The sequence below is a fragment of the Dunckerocampus dactyliophorus genome, chromosome 1, assembly GCF_027744805.1.
Source record: "Dunckerocampus dactyliophorus isolate RoL2022-P2 chromosome 1, RoL_Ddac_1.1, whole genome shotgun sequence".
In the NCBI taxonomy this organism is placed as follows: Eukaryota; Metazoa; Chordata; class Actinopteri; order Syngnathiformes; family Syngnathidae; genus Dunckerocampus; species Dunckerocampus dactyliophorus.
Window position 1 is genome coordinate 9,675,439 of NC_072819.1, and position 16,213 is coordinate 9,691,651.

The window sequence follows — 16,213 nt, forward strand, 5'->3', positions numbered from 1 at the left end:
TTGAAAAATAACGTTTTTTTGGGAGTGAGGGGGACGCTGGAAAAAATAAAAACAAAAACATTTGCGAGCAAGATATGTTTGGATGGATGGTATTTCTCCGTTAAAAATACTCGAGTTGAGTCCTCCAGTCTGGATGAATCCATCTTTGCACTCTGCTTGCGTTACTCTTGTTCAAATATTATTGCATTTTATGTGTTGTTTTATATGATTTATTGCATCTGTATTTTATTATACATGACCGACTATGACATTTCCGTCCGTGGGACATCTGCTACGTGCATTGCGTAAGTTTTTACGTAGTGTCACCCTTGGTGAATAAAGACGATAGAAACAGTGGACGGAGTGGCGGTAATAGAAGTCACTAAGGTAAAATATAATATTATATATTACGTATATGAATTATTGTGATTGACAATTTATGTTTATAAATTAAAAAATAACAGAACCACAGCACGTGTCGTCACAGAAGCGCTGTGTAAAAAAATGGGGGAAGTGACGTTGTTCTCTCGCATGTGCATCGATCGGTTTTCCGGTACGGATCGTATAATGACAGTAGCCTTCGGAGAAAAACACAATTAACAATTGCTACAAATATTTAATGTGAACGGCAAAGAGATTAAGTGACAGCGAAAGACAGTTTTATTAATGTCAGGATAAACTCGTCTCGGTGAACTTTGAAGCTTCTCAGGCTAGCTTAGTTTGCTAGCTGCTAACAAAGAAATCCGGAAGTTATCGACACATCGCTAAGCAGCGATCAAGTGTGAGTGGAACGTGTTGTAGTTGTGGGAAAATGTGTAAAATACAAATGCTGAGAGAGTTGGTGAATCAGCGACTAACTGCGGCTGTTGAGGAAATATTTGGAGTGTTAGAAAGAACCATAGCGGGGTACGAGGAGGAACTTTCTCGAACAAAAGAGGAGAACGAGCGACAACGTCGACTACTGGACGCTGTTTTCAAGAAGCCTCAAGTTGTGTTACACAGAGCAGGTTAGTTTCATTCTTACTCTCACATGTTTATAAGCTTTCAGTTTGTTAATTAACACGACTCATAAAAAGCTTTTCTCCGGGATGGTAAATTTTCATGATGAACTCCACATAGCCATTGTTTCGATATCTTGTCAGATACTCGGTTGACGAGATGGATATTTTTCAACTCTCTTCTGTGTTTATATTCACAAATGTGTGTGTTTTGTTGTTATGTTGTTGCACTGTAGATACGGTTGCATATGTATTGTTAAATTGTTCACATTTTATCGGATCGATACGAAAATGTGCAGTATCGCCCACCGCTACACGATAATACTCCACGAGGACGATCCATTGCCTTTTCGTTAAACAACATACAGTACAGTTACATGGCGTCCGTGCTCCCATAAAGATATTAAATTAATTAGTTATATTTTGAACAATATATACAAAAATGGGAAAAATAGACGTACTCCGAGTTGACTTTAGCACCATTTGTTTACCCTAAGTCGGTGGCCACTTGAACAGAGTGAAATAGAGTCTACTGTATATATCACTACGCACACACAGTGAGTCAGGAACAGTCGGTGGAAACTATTACGCTGAGAAAAATAGGTCCATACACTGCATAATACAGTCTCAAAGGTTTTTTCACACCCTGATAAAAAAACAAAAACAAAGAAGTATTATGAATACATGATGGTTGCAATTAGGGCAGCAACTAACGATAATTTTAATAACCGATTAATCGGTTGATTATTTTTTGATTAATCGATGAATCAGATTTAAAAACAAATTATCCTGATATTTTTTCCACAAAGTGAGATTAGACAATTTCAAATATGCGTGTGAAGTTCTTTAATTCAAATTTTAAAAAATAGCCGCCAAAATAAAATAGTCCATTCTCCTTTTGAAATAAATATATAAAAGTCAAACAAATAATATAAAAGTCAATCGTCTTTATAACAAACCTTTAGCTATGCTCAAATCCTCAGCTAATGGCAAAAGCACAAAACAACAAAATCTGAAATAAAGTGCCCCGGTTCAAAGGAAATTCTTAAAAGTCAGCGGCGACTCACAAATACAGTCAAACTTGTCTATAGCGGCCACTAGAGGGAGTCTGCAAAAGTGGCCGCTATAGACAGGTGGCCTCTATAGACAGGTTGGCGTCCAGTTTGAATGTTGACCAGAAGAGGAAAAAAAGGGGGGGGGGGGGAAATAATAATAATAATGTTGTCCAGTAGAGGGCACTGCGGACTGCTGATAAAAGTTGTACAACACTACTAGGCTTGTTATTATCATGGTTCATGGTTTTAATCCTGAACATGCATGAGTCAAACAGTAGCACATCACATAGTACAATTCACAATTTTGCATGTCCAAAAAGGAGTAGGAAGAAGCAAAGCTTATTTAATCCTACCCCTCATCAGTTTCACATCAGTTGCAATACATTTATTCACCTCTTGTTCTTCCAAGTGTACTTTGTAGGTCTACATGACAATGTAGTGCAATCATAGCCAAGGTTTTTACTTACTAAAAGGAAGCTAGAGGCTTAATAATAACTGATAGAATATATCCACGACCCACAGAACAAAGCTGTGCTAGTAATGTCTTACGCTTGTTTTTAATATTTTACTTTTTATACGGCAGAGTGTCATTACAGCTTTAGTTCATCAGGAAGTGACGGGAAGTGACGGTGGGCGTCTCGAGCAGGAGAGCTAGGCTCAGTGCTAGCTGTGAGTTTGGAGAGAGTTGGGAAGTGTGTTTATGTTGGCGTGGATGTAAAGTCCTGCAGTGTTCTCCGTTGTTAATAAAGCCATTAAAGTGCATCGGCGACGTGAGTCTCTCCTTCCCCACAACAAGCGGCATTACAGTATTGACCAGTGCACACCAGGAAATAAACGGTGTCATTTTTTACAGGCATTGGCTGGACAGCTATGTAGTGGGGCTTGTTTAACCTTTGCCTTGTGGGCAAGCAGTAAGGAGAGACGATGCTGAGAGATGTGTGTGTGTTCTGAGCTGCTGTCTGGTGGCCGCGTTCAAGAAATAAAGTTGGCAGAAGCAACAGGAGAAGTTTCCTTCTTTGCTTCGAAGCTGAATAACACTGAGAAGTTAACAGACTAGTAGCGAACAGAAAAGAAGACGGCTTTGTTTGTGTCGAATACAGAAGATGAGGACTTTGATGGATTTGTGGATGAGGATTGATGAAAAATAACATGAGTACATTCTAAAATACTTCAATTAAGTACAACCGAACTCAGTTTTGCTCCCACTGCCGCATGCATGATAGCGTATGTTTTTTTTTATTGTAGCGTCGCTGGGAATACGTCCTGTTCCCAGCCTACTTTGCGGTAATGTTTTGGTGCAAATGCTCTTAAAGTTACATGTTTGACCAGGAAATAGCAAGCTCAAAAGAAGACGGCTTTTTTTATGTGGAACAACCGACAGTTTGTGTGGATCTTGTGAATGATTGTGACTGAGCTAGGACTCAGTAATTAAAGTCTACACACGACGGCTTCATTGATTGAAAAACGAAACTTTTTCGTGCATGAAGCTTCTACTTGAGTTGGTAATTTGGCCGCTATATGCAGTCAGATATTGACCAAGGAAGACAAAATGGGTGGCCGCTGGCCGCGTTAGACAGGTGAATGCTATACACAGGGTCTATAACATGTAAATTTGCTGCTGGGGATTTTTCAGTGGCTGCTATAGGCAGGTGGCCGTTCTATAATGGTGGCCGCTAAGACAGGTTTGACTGTACTTCACTTTGAACAATTTTTTTTTTGGAAAGCAGGACCTCATAGGAGAGACAAAAAAGTAAGTAAAAACACCACTATGTTTGGAACTACAAATACACTTGATTCTTACTTTGTTTATATAAAATTGGCCATCACTTCATCAAAATCAAATAATATTAATATTTTATCTTGGCTAGCGCCTCTCAAAGTCTAGACAGCGTAATAATTACATCCAGACTCACCTCCAGCCTCTACCTTTTATCTTCTAGTTAGGACTACTTGTATATTTATCACACAATGTTCTTCCATTACACGTTCTGACACACTGACAGGTAAGTGACCGAATCCGAATGAGGTTTGAGAGTAATGAGTAGTCATTTAATCAAGATTAAGAAACATTTAAACAGGGCGAGATCCACCCCGGTGGCATCGAGGATGCGTGGAGCTCCACTATGCAGTCGGAGCTGATGGCTGCACGGACGGCTCGTTGCTGCTTTGGGGGCGAGGTGGATGCCTCAGGAGCAACCGTTGCTGCTCAGTGACAACACACAAACTGCACAAGAATATGTACTTGCACTTTTAAGTCCCCAAATTACCCAAATACAGAAAACTCTCCAACGACACCAGGAAAAAGTAGCTTGATTTATGCATGGAGGAAGGCGGGGCAGGACACCCCGCTCAAGAGCGCTGACACTCACAGGATTGAGATATGTGCATCAACACACAAGAGAACAGCGCAAATCTAGTCTATATCCACATGAACAATACTGTATGTTTGTTTTTTTTTCTATCATGCTGAAAAGAAATATTGATATTTTAATAATATTAATATATCGCCCAGACTTAATAATAGGTCTGCTTTCATGGATGACTAAGTCAATTTTTAAAAAAATCACATTTGAGACGCTGAAATCAGAGGATATTTAAATTTTAAAAAACGATAAATCGATTACCAGAATAGTTGTCGATTATTTGGGTTGTCGATTAACCATCAATTAATTCATTAATTGTTGCAGCTCGAGTTGCAATATAAATCAACCACAGTTCCAGAACATGAAGTCGTCAGAGGCCTGTACTACAAAAAGCAGGATTTCTTCTTGTCCAGGATAAGTTTGAGGATTAGCTCAGAATATGCAGTACTATGAAGCTGTTTAACATTTTAGAAGGATACGTTGCTATGGTAACTTGGAGCTGGAGCTAATCGAGCCAATCTGCTTCGTCACAGCTTAAATTTGAAGTTGATGAAGCCCCATCCACTGACTAATCAGTTGTCTCTGGGGAAATTATAGTTAATATTAAAGTTAAATTAATATTAAAGAAGTTATTGACTGAAAGGTGCTGGTTTCATTTCGTGCGGAGGTACACGTGCGCGCACCCTATAACAAGCACAGGGAATTAAAAAAAACGCATGTGTTGTTTCCAGGCCCCATGCAAGTGTGCTCTGATATACACATCATTGTATATCTAATATGGCACGATATTGTAGCTGCCAGTTCCAGCTGGAGGACCCAGCATGCCTTGTGCAGTCTTTTTTAAATAACATTTAAAGTTATGTTTGTTGATAGCCCTTAATTGTCGTTACCCATTTAGAACAGGAGTTCATTGTTTATGTGTGCCAATTTACATATTGTTTAGTTTTTGGTTCTCATCGTGAGGAAGACTGTCATAGTGTGTGATGACTGTCTGTTTGCACTGTGTTGTCAAGCTATCGCTTTGAAATTGAAGGGTGTCTTCCATGTGCAACCTGAAGTGATGCTGACCAAGTTATGATGCCATCTACTGGACGGAGTTGTAAAGACAAGCCACTCAGAAAGACCATCGAAATGTGAATAAGGAAAGCAATAGCACAGGCAGCATACATTTTCACCTTTTTGTGTGCAATGGTTCAGGAGTAGAAAGAGTTAACTTAGCCAGACAAACACGTGTAGTCATATAAAAGCATGAGAACACACCATCAGGTGTTTTTTCATATCTGTATACTACGCTACTCCACGTGTCAGCTGGAGGTACACTGACTGCTGTGAGGGACATTGTTGAGATCCCCAGAGACATTGTCAGAATACTGAATATGCTTGTGCGGGACAGTGCCTCCTCACATGATGGAGCAAAGCTGGGCTTTTCTAAAGCGTGTCTTTGTCCTGTTGTGTCCTGTAGGTGCGAGTGAAGAACGTCTTCTCCTTGAGCAACAGGAGTGGAAGTCCAGGATGGAAGAGGAGGCGCCACAGCCCCCCAACATTAAAGAGGAAGAGGAGGATCACAGCATCAGTCAGGAAGGAGAGCATCTTGCAGGACCGGAGGAGTTCCCAGTGAATGTTGTCCCTGTGAAGAGTGAAGATGATGAAGACAAAAATCAAAGTGAGGTGGAGAGAGAGGTGGAGCCTCCAAGCAGCAGCTCCACTCATCACATGACAACAGAAGCTGATGGAGACCACTGTGGAGGATCACAAGCAGACAACCTCTTAGCTCCACTATCAGATAGTGACGACATAACGTCACACTCTCCTGACACTGATGATGAAGACTCTGAAGCTGATATGACATGTCACACTGACAACACATGCTGGAAATGCTCTCAATGTGAACAAACTTTTGTTAACAAGGGAAATCTGAACAGACACATGAAACAGCACACAGGAGAGAAACCTTTCACCTGCTCGTTTTGTGGTAAAAGCTTCATTGCTATGTCAAATTTGAAATTACACATAACCGTGCACACTGGAGAGAAAGCTTTTCTTTGCACGCTGTGTGGTAAGAGATTCACTCAAAATGGTGATTTAAGAAAACACACAAGAACACACACTGGGGAGAAACCTTTTTCTTGCACGTTGTGCGGTAAAAGATTCAATCAAAAAGGCGATTTAAGAAAACACACAAGAATACACACTGGAGAGAAACCATTTCCTTGCACAGTGTGTAGTAAAAGATTTTCTGACCAGTCACATTTGAAAGTACACACAAGAATACACACTGGAGAGAAACCTTTTCCTTGCAAGGTGTGTGGTAAAGGTTTCCATAAAAAATGTGATTTAAAAAGACACACTAGAGTACACACGGGAGAGTAACCATTTCCTTGCACTGTGTGTGGTAAAAGATTTTCTGAGACGTCTTATTGGAAAGTACATCCAAGAACAAACAAAGTACAAACTTGACTGAACACAAAAAGGGAAGTACGAATAAGCAAGAGTATTACTCTTAAAAAAAATTCGAAAACCATGCATGTTAGGTTGATTGGCGACTCTAAATTGTCCATAGGTATGAATGTGAGTGTGAATGTTTGTTTGTCTATATGTGCCCTGCGATTGACTGGCGACCAGTCCAGGGTGTACCCCGCCTGTTGCCCAAAGTCAGCTGAGATAGACCCTTTTGAGGATTAAGCAGCATAGAAAACGAATGAACACGCTTCTTCTTTTAGACTTGACAATTGTACTTTTTACCCTGAAAGGAAAACTGCACTTTTTTGGAATTATTTAATCATCCACATTGATTTCACATAGCAACATAGAAATGAACGGCTAACCCTTGCGTGAACTTTTCCAAACTCAAAAATAAAAACACAGCAGCAGTGGCGGCAGTTCCAATATGTAGCCTTACCTTTTTGGTAGTGGTCTGAGGCACTGTGTGAGCGGGCGTGTGTGGTGAAGCTGGTCTCTAGCCGGCTAGTAGCTAGCCGATGTGTTGTGGCGAAGTGTCAATGCACTAACCTAGTTCCATCGGCGTAATGTTAATAATAATAATAATAATAAAGTATATGTAGCTTGATTAATAGGCATGTCATATTATTTGTAAATGGAGCTTTTTTGGAGCTTTTTGGAGTCTTTTTGACAAGGCTTTATAGGCGGAATAAGTGTGTCCCATTATGTGCAGTAATCAGCTGTCTCATTTTATCTGTCTTTATATCTTTTAGAATGCACAGTAAAGAGAAAGACATGCGTTCATGTCTCACATGATGATTGTGGATGATGGGCAATATTCCAAAAAAAAAAAAACAGTGCAGTTTTCCTTTTAATGAAAGAAACACACACAAAAGGGTTTGCATTTGTTTGATTCCTAGCCAGGATTGTGCCAGGAAGGGCATCCGGTGTAAAAATCTCAAATCAATCAGTTATATTGATATAACACTGTGGTAAGAAAAAGTATCTACCTTTTTGGAATTTTCTGGTTTTCTGAATAAATTTGTCATACAGTGTGATTGCTCTTCATGTAAGTCAGAATTAAGTAAAAATGAGTGAATACATTTGTCCTAACCAAAATGTTTTATATCATTGCTTTTTCCCAGCAGTGGTAACTATATTAGGTTCATTCTTAAAAATCATTGCACACTGACACGGAGCCCAGGAAACAGCTGGTGTGTTTTTTCATCGCATGTGCCCGTAATATAAGGCGTGCACACGCACGTCCACTGCACAAAATGAAGCCAACACCAGTAAGAATTTCATATTCTGTTCTTGAATAAGGTTTAAAAACATGAAATGATGTCGCACACACGTATTATGACAAGAGCCAAAAAGCTCCATTTACCCATCCACACACAAGTTAGAAGGTGGTGTCATTGAGCCCCACCCCTCTGCCACACAAACTGCAGACCTGTGGAAAACACTGATGTCATTTTCAGAGACAAGTGATTGGTCAGTGAGCGGACCTTGTATCAAATATTTCTCATTGCTGAATATAACCTGACTAAGGAGTGGAGTTACCGTGGTGACATATCCTGCTAAGAAGTTAACCAGTTTCATAGTACTGCATATTTGGAGCTAAGCCTCGTAATTTATAACGAATACATGTATAATTTATAGTTCATTTTCAATGTATCATTTTAACAATCAAACTCCAATTACCTTCAGTTCTTTATATTCTTTGATTATATTGCCTTTGTTTTTTATTTCAATGAAATTTGAGTTGGTTTATATATTTAAGGATTGTAGTAGTGTGGCATGAAAACAAGCAGGATAAATACATTTTGATAAATTTCCAGAGTGCCATTTTCTGTTGTACACATAATTTAAAGTTGATTAAAGTAAAAAGAAATCATTCAGGAAGTGACGTTGCGGGGACGTTCCATAACGCATGCGCACAGCTTTTTCCGGGTAGTCTTCGGAGAAAAACTTGCTAATTGCTAATTGTTAAAAAAATATTCATTGCGAACGACAAATAGATTAAGTGACAGAGAGAGACAGTTGAATTCATGTCAGGATAAACTCGTCTCGGTGAACTTCGAAGCTTCTAAAGCTAGTTTAGCTTGCTAGCTGCGAACAAAGAGACCCGGAAGTTATCAAGACGTCGCTAAGCAGAGCTCAAGTGTGAGTGCAAAGTGTTGTGATTGTGTGAAAGTGTGTATAATACAAAATACTGAGCGTTGGTGAGTCAGAAACTAACTGCAGCTGTAATATTTGTAGCGTGAGAAAGAACGATAGCGGAGTACGAGGCGGAACTTTGTCGAACAAAAGAGGAGAACGAGCGAAAACGTGAACTACTGGACGCTGTTTTCAAGAAGCCTCTAGTTGTGTTCCACAGAGCAGGTTAGTTTCATTCATACTCCATCCATCCATTTTCTATGCTTCTTCTCCTCATTATGGTCGCGGGTACACCCTGGACTGGTCGCCAGCGCATATAGACAAACAACCATTCACACTCACACTCACATTCACACCTATGGACAATTTAGAGTCGCCAATTAACCTAACATGCATGTTTTGGAATGTGGGAGGAAACCGGAGTACCCGGAGAAAACCCACACAGAAAATGCACAACGAAGATTCGAACCCACGGCTTCCCGATCTCCAGACCGTGAATAATGGATATGACACTACACAGTTTACGTGGTAGCCATCTTTATTCTATGCACCCATGTGCATTGCGCAACTTCACTGCGCAAGCTATGGCAGCTATTCCCATCTAAGATGAAAACAAATCATACTGTAGTTTGTAATTTATCAAATTCCTAATATTTTAATTCGAAATTATTTAGCTGTCTTAGTCACTTTACAAGTTCACTAACTCCTTCAGTCAGTCAGGAAGTAAACGTAGTAAACTTTACATACAAGACTGACTCACTTGACTTTTTGTTCCATAACCCTCAGGATCTTTGCAGAAGTTTCAAATGACTGTCTTACTGCATCCAATCTCAGCAGCAATGGTGCGCTGCGAGGGGCCTTGTTTATGCCGCTCAACAATCCGACCACTAGGCCTGTCTCCATCCATCCATCTTCTCTGCCGCCTATCCTCACTAGGCTCGCGGGCGCTAGGCCTTTCACGATATAAACAATAAATCAATTAGCCACATGATAAATAAAAACAAATTTGATCATTTTGCCGGCCTCGATATATTGACATGTACATGCATGATTGTTTTCCTCCTCTCTCTACCAAACAGGCTGGAAGACAAGAGCGTTCACTCCGTGCATCTGCCTCAACATCAGTGTGCGTTGGTTCTATTGTGGAATGAACAGAATGAGTGAACCCTCCTGTCATTCATTCAGTCTCTGTCCCAGTGAGAGGCGCGCTACGCGCGAGCAAAGTACACTTCTTGCTAGCTGCGTGTGCCGTGTGCTGCACAGTTAAATTCTTTCTTCGTGCTTGTTGTGTAAAAAAACATGATCTGATGTCAATTTCAGCCCGGTTGCACGTCGTCATTTTGTAACATGAAAAAGTTTGCGATAAAGACAATTAAATAAATAATACAAAACGTTGGAACTTATGCTTCAATAATTCCCAAGTATGAGTAACAGCTCATTGTGCAACAAATGCATTTTGCTGCCTCCCAAAGATGTACTTTGACCAAACTCCGCCAAAACGTCACACCTCATTAAACCTAAACAGCGTATTCCACACACAATGTTGCTAAAAGCAAATCAAGGAAGTGTATATGCAAATGAGCTGACTTCTGCGTTGGCACAAAATGTGAACTTCAGAGTATTTCCGGGTTCTTTTTCAATTTTTTTGTCCGTATTGACACAATAACAAAAGTGGTATTTGATTTCTGATTCAAAATCGGAAATATTGTGGTTGATTATGATTTTCATTTAAGTGCAATTTTAGCTAAAAGACACTGAGTCCATTTCATTTTCATTGTTTTTTTTTTGTTTGTTTATTTTATCATGTTTGTTTAATGTATTTTATTTAAAAGCTCTTGACATTCCAACTACAATGTTAAATACTCTTGAGAAATTAAAGTTTATTGCTTTTGAGACGGTGAAACTGCATTATTATGCCACATATTATCATTATATTAATCAAAAAATGGTCTAAAAATAATGTTGACAGTAATACTTTTTTATCAGCAATAATTTGAAATAATTGTGACAGGCCTACCGACCGCATTCAAAAAGAGAAAGCTTTTTTGCCTTTGCCATCAAGAGATCACGACAATGTGAATACCTGACAGAAAATGACATTGAATCCACATTTTCGCCAAGGTTTCGGCTTTTTAAAGGCTGTGGTCTTCAACTTTTGAACAGCCTTTTTCACTTGAATGCTTACTCAAAATCGTCTCGCTCATTTCTTCTTTTTTGCATTTTGGAGCTCTGCTTGGAACCGCCTTGACATCCAACAATGCAAAATGTAAATTCTTTCAGTTTTTCAACCTGTGCGGTGAAAATTGTAATGACAGAAAATAAACAAATAAACTCCATCTGAACACCTGGAGACATTACGACACAAAGATCAGTGCATCAAGCATATTCAATCACATTTTGGCCAAGTAAGCCTTAATATTCAAACTTACGTGAATAAACGTGAATATAATTAATCTTACAGCATCCCTGTGTGATAAGTCAACGTGGATGGCATCTAATTATTTGTCATACTGTCGCTCTCTTACAAGCGATCTTTTCTACTAGCGAAACCGGAAGCAACCCAGAAGTATGTAATCGGGCACCAAAATGAAGTTTTAGCGATATTTTTTTATACAGACTTAAATAAACCATGACTTATTCATCTAAACAACTTCTAACCACTTTTAGCAGCATAGAAATATGTTCAGCGTTAATTATTTCAACTCATATACATATTCATTGAGAAAAATGCCTTAAGGGCAACGCAAATATTTCACTATATTGTCGCGTCAAGTTCCTGCTGGAGTGCTCGGCATGCCTTGCTAGCTCTTTGAAACTAACATTTCAAGTTATGTGTTTGATGTTAGCGCTGAGTTGTCGTTACCCATTTACAAAGGCAGTTCGTTGTTCATGTGTGATCATTTTGATGTTCCATGTTGTTTACTTTTTGGTTCGCATCCTGAGTAAGATTGTCGTTCTTTTGATGACCTTTGCACTGTGTTGTCAAGTGCTTCTGACTATTTAGAGGTACGATGCCACCTACTGAACGTTGTAAGACAAGCCACTCAGAAACATTTTCACCCTTTTCTGTGTTGGAGTAGAATAGTTTGCTTAGCCAAACTAATACATGTAGTCATGTAAAAGACTTAGGACACCACATGAGGTGTTTTTTCTAATGCATGTTTTTGTCGTCTTGTGTCCTGCAGACGTCATTGAAGATCTCCCCCCGAGCAGCAGGAGTGGAACTCCAGGATGGAGCAGGAGGAGCCACAGCCCACCCACGTTAAAGAAGAAAAGGAGGAGCCACAGCCTCACAACATTAAAGAGGAAGAGGAGGAGCCACAGCATCACAACATTAAAGAGGAAGAGGAAGAGCCACAGCCTCACTACATTAAAGAAGAAAAGGAGGAGCCACAGCCTCACTACATTAAAGAGGAAGAGGAGGAGCCACAGCCCACCCACATTAAAGAAGAAAAGGAGGAGCCACAGCCTCACAACATTAAAGAGGAAGAGGAGGACCCACACCCACCCTACATTAAAGAGGAAGAAGATGGTCACAGCATCAGTCAGGAAGGAGAGCACCTTGAAGGACTGGAGGAGTTCCCAGTGATTGGTGTCCCTGTGACAAGTGAAGATGATGAAGACAAAGGTGAAAGTGAGGAGAAGAGAGAGGTGGAGCCTCCAAGCAGCAGCTCCACTCATCACATGACAACAGAAGCTGATGGAGACCACTGTGGAGGATCACAAGCAGACAACCTCTTAGCTCCACTATCAGATAGTGACGACACAACGTCACACTCTTCTGACACTGATGATGAAGACTCTGAAGCTGATGTGACATGTCACACTGACAACACACGCTGGAAATGCTCTCAGTGTGACAAAACTTTTGTTCACAAGAGGAGCATGAAAATGCACGCAAAAAAACACACTGGAGAAAAGCCTTTTCTTTGCACGGTGTGTGGGAAAAGATTTTCTCAAAAAGATTATTTTAAAAAACACACAAGAATACACACTGGAGAGAAACCCTTTCCTTGCACGGTGTGTGGTAAAACATTCTCTCAAAAAGATTATTTTAAGAAACACACAAGAATACACACTGGAGAGAAACCTTTTCCTTGCAGAGTGTGCAGTAAAAGATTCTCTCAGCCGTCACATTTGAAAGAACACGCAAGAATACACAGTGGAGAGAAAGCTTTTCCTTGCGCGACATGTGGGAAAAGATTCTCCCGGCAGTCATATTTGAAAGAACACACAAGAATACACACTGGCGATAAACCTTTTCCTTGCACCGTATGTGGTAAAAGATTCTCTCAAAAAAGTGTTTTAAAAATACACACAAGAACACACACCGGCGAGAAACCTTTTCCTTGCATAGTGTGTGGTAAAAGTTTCTCTCAGAAGATATCTTTGATCGAACACACAAGGACACACACCAGAGAGAAACCTTTTCCTTGCACGGTGTGTGGTAAAAGATTCTCTCGGCGGTCGCATTTGATTGAACACACAAGAATGCACACTGGAGAGAAACCATTTCCTTGCACGATGTGCGATAAAAGGTTCTCTGAAAAATGTGTTTTAAAAAAACACACAAGAACACACACTGGAGAGAAGCCGTTTCCTTGCATTGTCTGTGGTAAAAGTTTTTCTCAGAAGAGATATTTGATAGAACACACAAGAACACACACTAGAGAGAAACCTTTTCCTTGCACGGTGTGCGGTAAAAGATTCTCTCGGCGGTCTCATTTGATACAACACACAAGAATACACACTGGAGAGAAACCTTTTGCCTGCACAGTTTGTGATAAAAGATTCGCTCAGAAGTCGCATTGGAAAGTACACACAAGAACACACACTGATGAAAAAACAAATCATGTTGAGTGTGTGGTCAGTGATTCACAAAGAGTACAAACTTGACAGGATTTCAGAGAACACAATAAGAACTATGAATAATGATAAAAAAAAAATCAAAGTTATGTGTAAAAACAACTGACGTCGCTAGCTGTCATGAATGTAACGTTGAATGCATGTTTGAAATAAAGTAAACTAAACTAGTGAACACTCATTTGCATGTTGCTGTGCTGTAAATGAATGTCTTATGACTTTTATTTTTCATACTGGGCTATAAGCAATGTTATTTTCCACGCTCTCACGTCAGACTTCAGTGGACACTTGAATTATCTGTGTTTTGTCTCGTAATGGTGCGTCTCATTCCCACTTTGGAGCAACACTACAGTTTTAGAGCATATGAGACACAGTGGTTTGGCAATGGATTCTGGAAGAATGAACATATATTGGGCCATCCGTTCACTTTTAAATTTAGTTAGCTAGCATTGATTATATGTTAATATTATATTATGGTTCCCATTCACTTTAATTGGTCATGGGTCCGTATCCAGACTCAGGTCCGCTATTTGGTGATGGCTGCCCGAAGAGATAGGATGAGGAGCGCCATTCACATCATCCATTTCACATCAATTACAATGCATTTGTTCACTTCCTGTGTTGTACTATTTGCCAGTTTTAAATACATAGGAAAATGATAAGATGATAAGATAAATGATAATAACTGATGAAAGGATTAATAGTTGACAGAAACATAGTTGGATGATGAGTGAGTACAGACAATGTACTCACAAAAAATAAGAGTTAGTAGTCGGAGTCGAGGTGGTTAGACAGCGTTGTATGTACACAGTGGTTCAGGTCTCTTGCTTGTACTTCGTAAACATCAGCTGGTTGTACTGTTTCTTTAAATCGCTCATTTTAGTATTTGAGTTATTTTCTCAGTCCGTTTGCTGAAGGTTTTTCGCGCGGTTCTTGCGTATGAGTGTTTTAAGTTAATTTTCCCCTTCGGTCATATTTCTCCTCTTGTTGAGAAGACTTGTACAACATTTTTGGGTAGCAGGTTATTGTTTGCTTTATGCATAATTTTAGTTGTTTAGTAGATCAGCAAATTAATAATTGTGATTTTAGAAATAAAGGGCTGTTATGTTCTCTATAAGCAGCATTATGGATTGTCCTAACTGATCTTTTTTGTTGCACGTTTAGCGAGTGACGTGTACTTTTATAGTTATTTCCCCATATTGCCACACAATAAGTTAGATATGGTAATACCAGAGAACAATAGAGAGCATTGAGTGATTTTTGTCCGGTATTGAGGTATTTCTTCAATTCATGTCGTATATCGTGGAGATGATTGTGGACTTCAGGAGGAACACAGCACAACTCACCCCCATCACCGTGACAGACTCTCACAGTCATTCTGCCTCCTGGGAAGCATCATCACCCAGGACCTCCAGTGGGAGCTGAACATCAGTTCCCTCATCAACAAAAGCCCAGCACAGGATGTACTTCCTGCGGCAGCTGAAGAAGTTCAGCCCACCAACGCAGATGATGGTCCACTTTTACAAATCCATCATTGAATCCATCCTCACCTCCTTCATCAGCACCTGGTTTGCTGTAGCTACTGCCAAAGACAAGGGCAGACTGCAGCGTAGGCTGCAATCCGCCTTCCATCCAGGACCTGTATGCCTCCAGGACACTGAAGCGCGCAGGTAAGTTTGTGGCTGACCCCTCCCACCCGGGTCACAAACTTTTCCAATCACTCCCCTCTGGCAGGAGGCGTCTGTCTATCAGGACCACAACCTAATGCTTTACAAGCATGTATCACTGTAAATATCTCAATATACAGTACTGTATTTGCACCCTGAGTATTCCTGTAAATAATGCTATCCAGTTCTACGTTTTATAATTTTTATATTTGTATCTTGTACTTTTTATTTACTTTATTTATTTTTTCGTTGTTGCACAAACCCACCAGAACCAATTCCTTGTATTGCTGGGTTTCACGTGACGTCAAATCCGGTTGTTGTCTGCCCCGCCCAAAGGGATGGGGGCAAACAAGCATATTCATAACTAGAAGTCATGTAAAATTAAAAAAAACAAAAAACATTTATACTAAAATTAAAGTTAAAACTCAAAAATGCGAAATGCAAACAGGGACGGACTTACCATTAGGCAACCACAGGAATTACCTGAGGCTCCGAGATTTCCAGGGGCCCCCAAACGTCTGGTTATTGATTTCTTTCTTCGATTTAAAGTATATATTACTGTTTTAGTCTTAATTCACGTGCTTAAAACTGCATCAAAATGCATAATTTTTCATGAGCGTTTTCACCACTGCCCCTCGGTCTCATGCAATGGACTATTTCATGTTACTGCGCACGTGCAGATTGATTCC

At 39.9% G+C, this 16,213-nt stretch overlaps 2 protein-coding genes across 2 annotated transcripts; both read left to right on the forward strand.

Annotated features, from left to right (window-relative positions):
- The first annotated feature begins 526 nt into the window (after nucleotides 1-526).
- On the forward strand, nucleotides 527-8,608 carry LOC129194333 (zinc finger protein 350-like). Its single transcript, XM_054799530.1, has 2 exons — nucleotides 527-986; nucleotides 5,858-8,608. Exons 1-2 carry the CDS (start codon nucleotides 791-793, stop codon nucleotides 6,763-6,765), a joined length of 1,104 nt encoding a protein of 367 aa, XP_054655505.1. The 5' UTR covers nucleotides 527-790; the 3' UTR covers nucleotides 6,766-8,608.
- A 175-nt stretch (nucleotides 8,609-8,783) lies between these two features.
- On the forward strand, nucleotides 8,784-14,009 carry LOC129192683 (gastrula zinc finger protein XlCGF57.1-like). Its single transcript, XM_054796993.1, has 2 exons — nucleotides 8,784-9,219; nucleotides 12,180-14,009. The coding sequence occupies exon 2, from the start codon at nucleotides 12,226-12,228 to the stop codon at nucleotides 13,888-13,890; it is 1,665 nt and encodes a 554-aa protein (XP_054652968.1). The 5' UTR covers nucleotides 8,784-9,219; nucleotides 12,180-12,225; the 3' UTR covers nucleotides 13,891-14,009.
- The last annotated feature ends 2,204 nt before the right edge of the window (nucleotides 14,010-16,213 follow it).

What these genes read in the sequence shown, in the direction of transcription:
- LOC129194333 (XM_054799530.1), top strand. Translation starts at nt 791, where the DNA reads ATGTGTAAAATACAAATGCTGAGAGAGTTGGTGAATCAGCGACTAACT. An exon ending in AGTTGTGTTACACAGAGCAG is followed by an intron (nt 987 to 5,857) that starts GTTAGTTTCATT and finishes TGTGTCCTGTAG; the next exon opens with GTGCGAGTGAAGAACGTCTT.
- LOC129192683 (XM_054796993.1), top strand. Translation starts at nt 12,226, where the DNA reads ATGGAGCAGGAGGAGCCACAGCCCACCCACGTTAAAGAAGAAAAGGAG.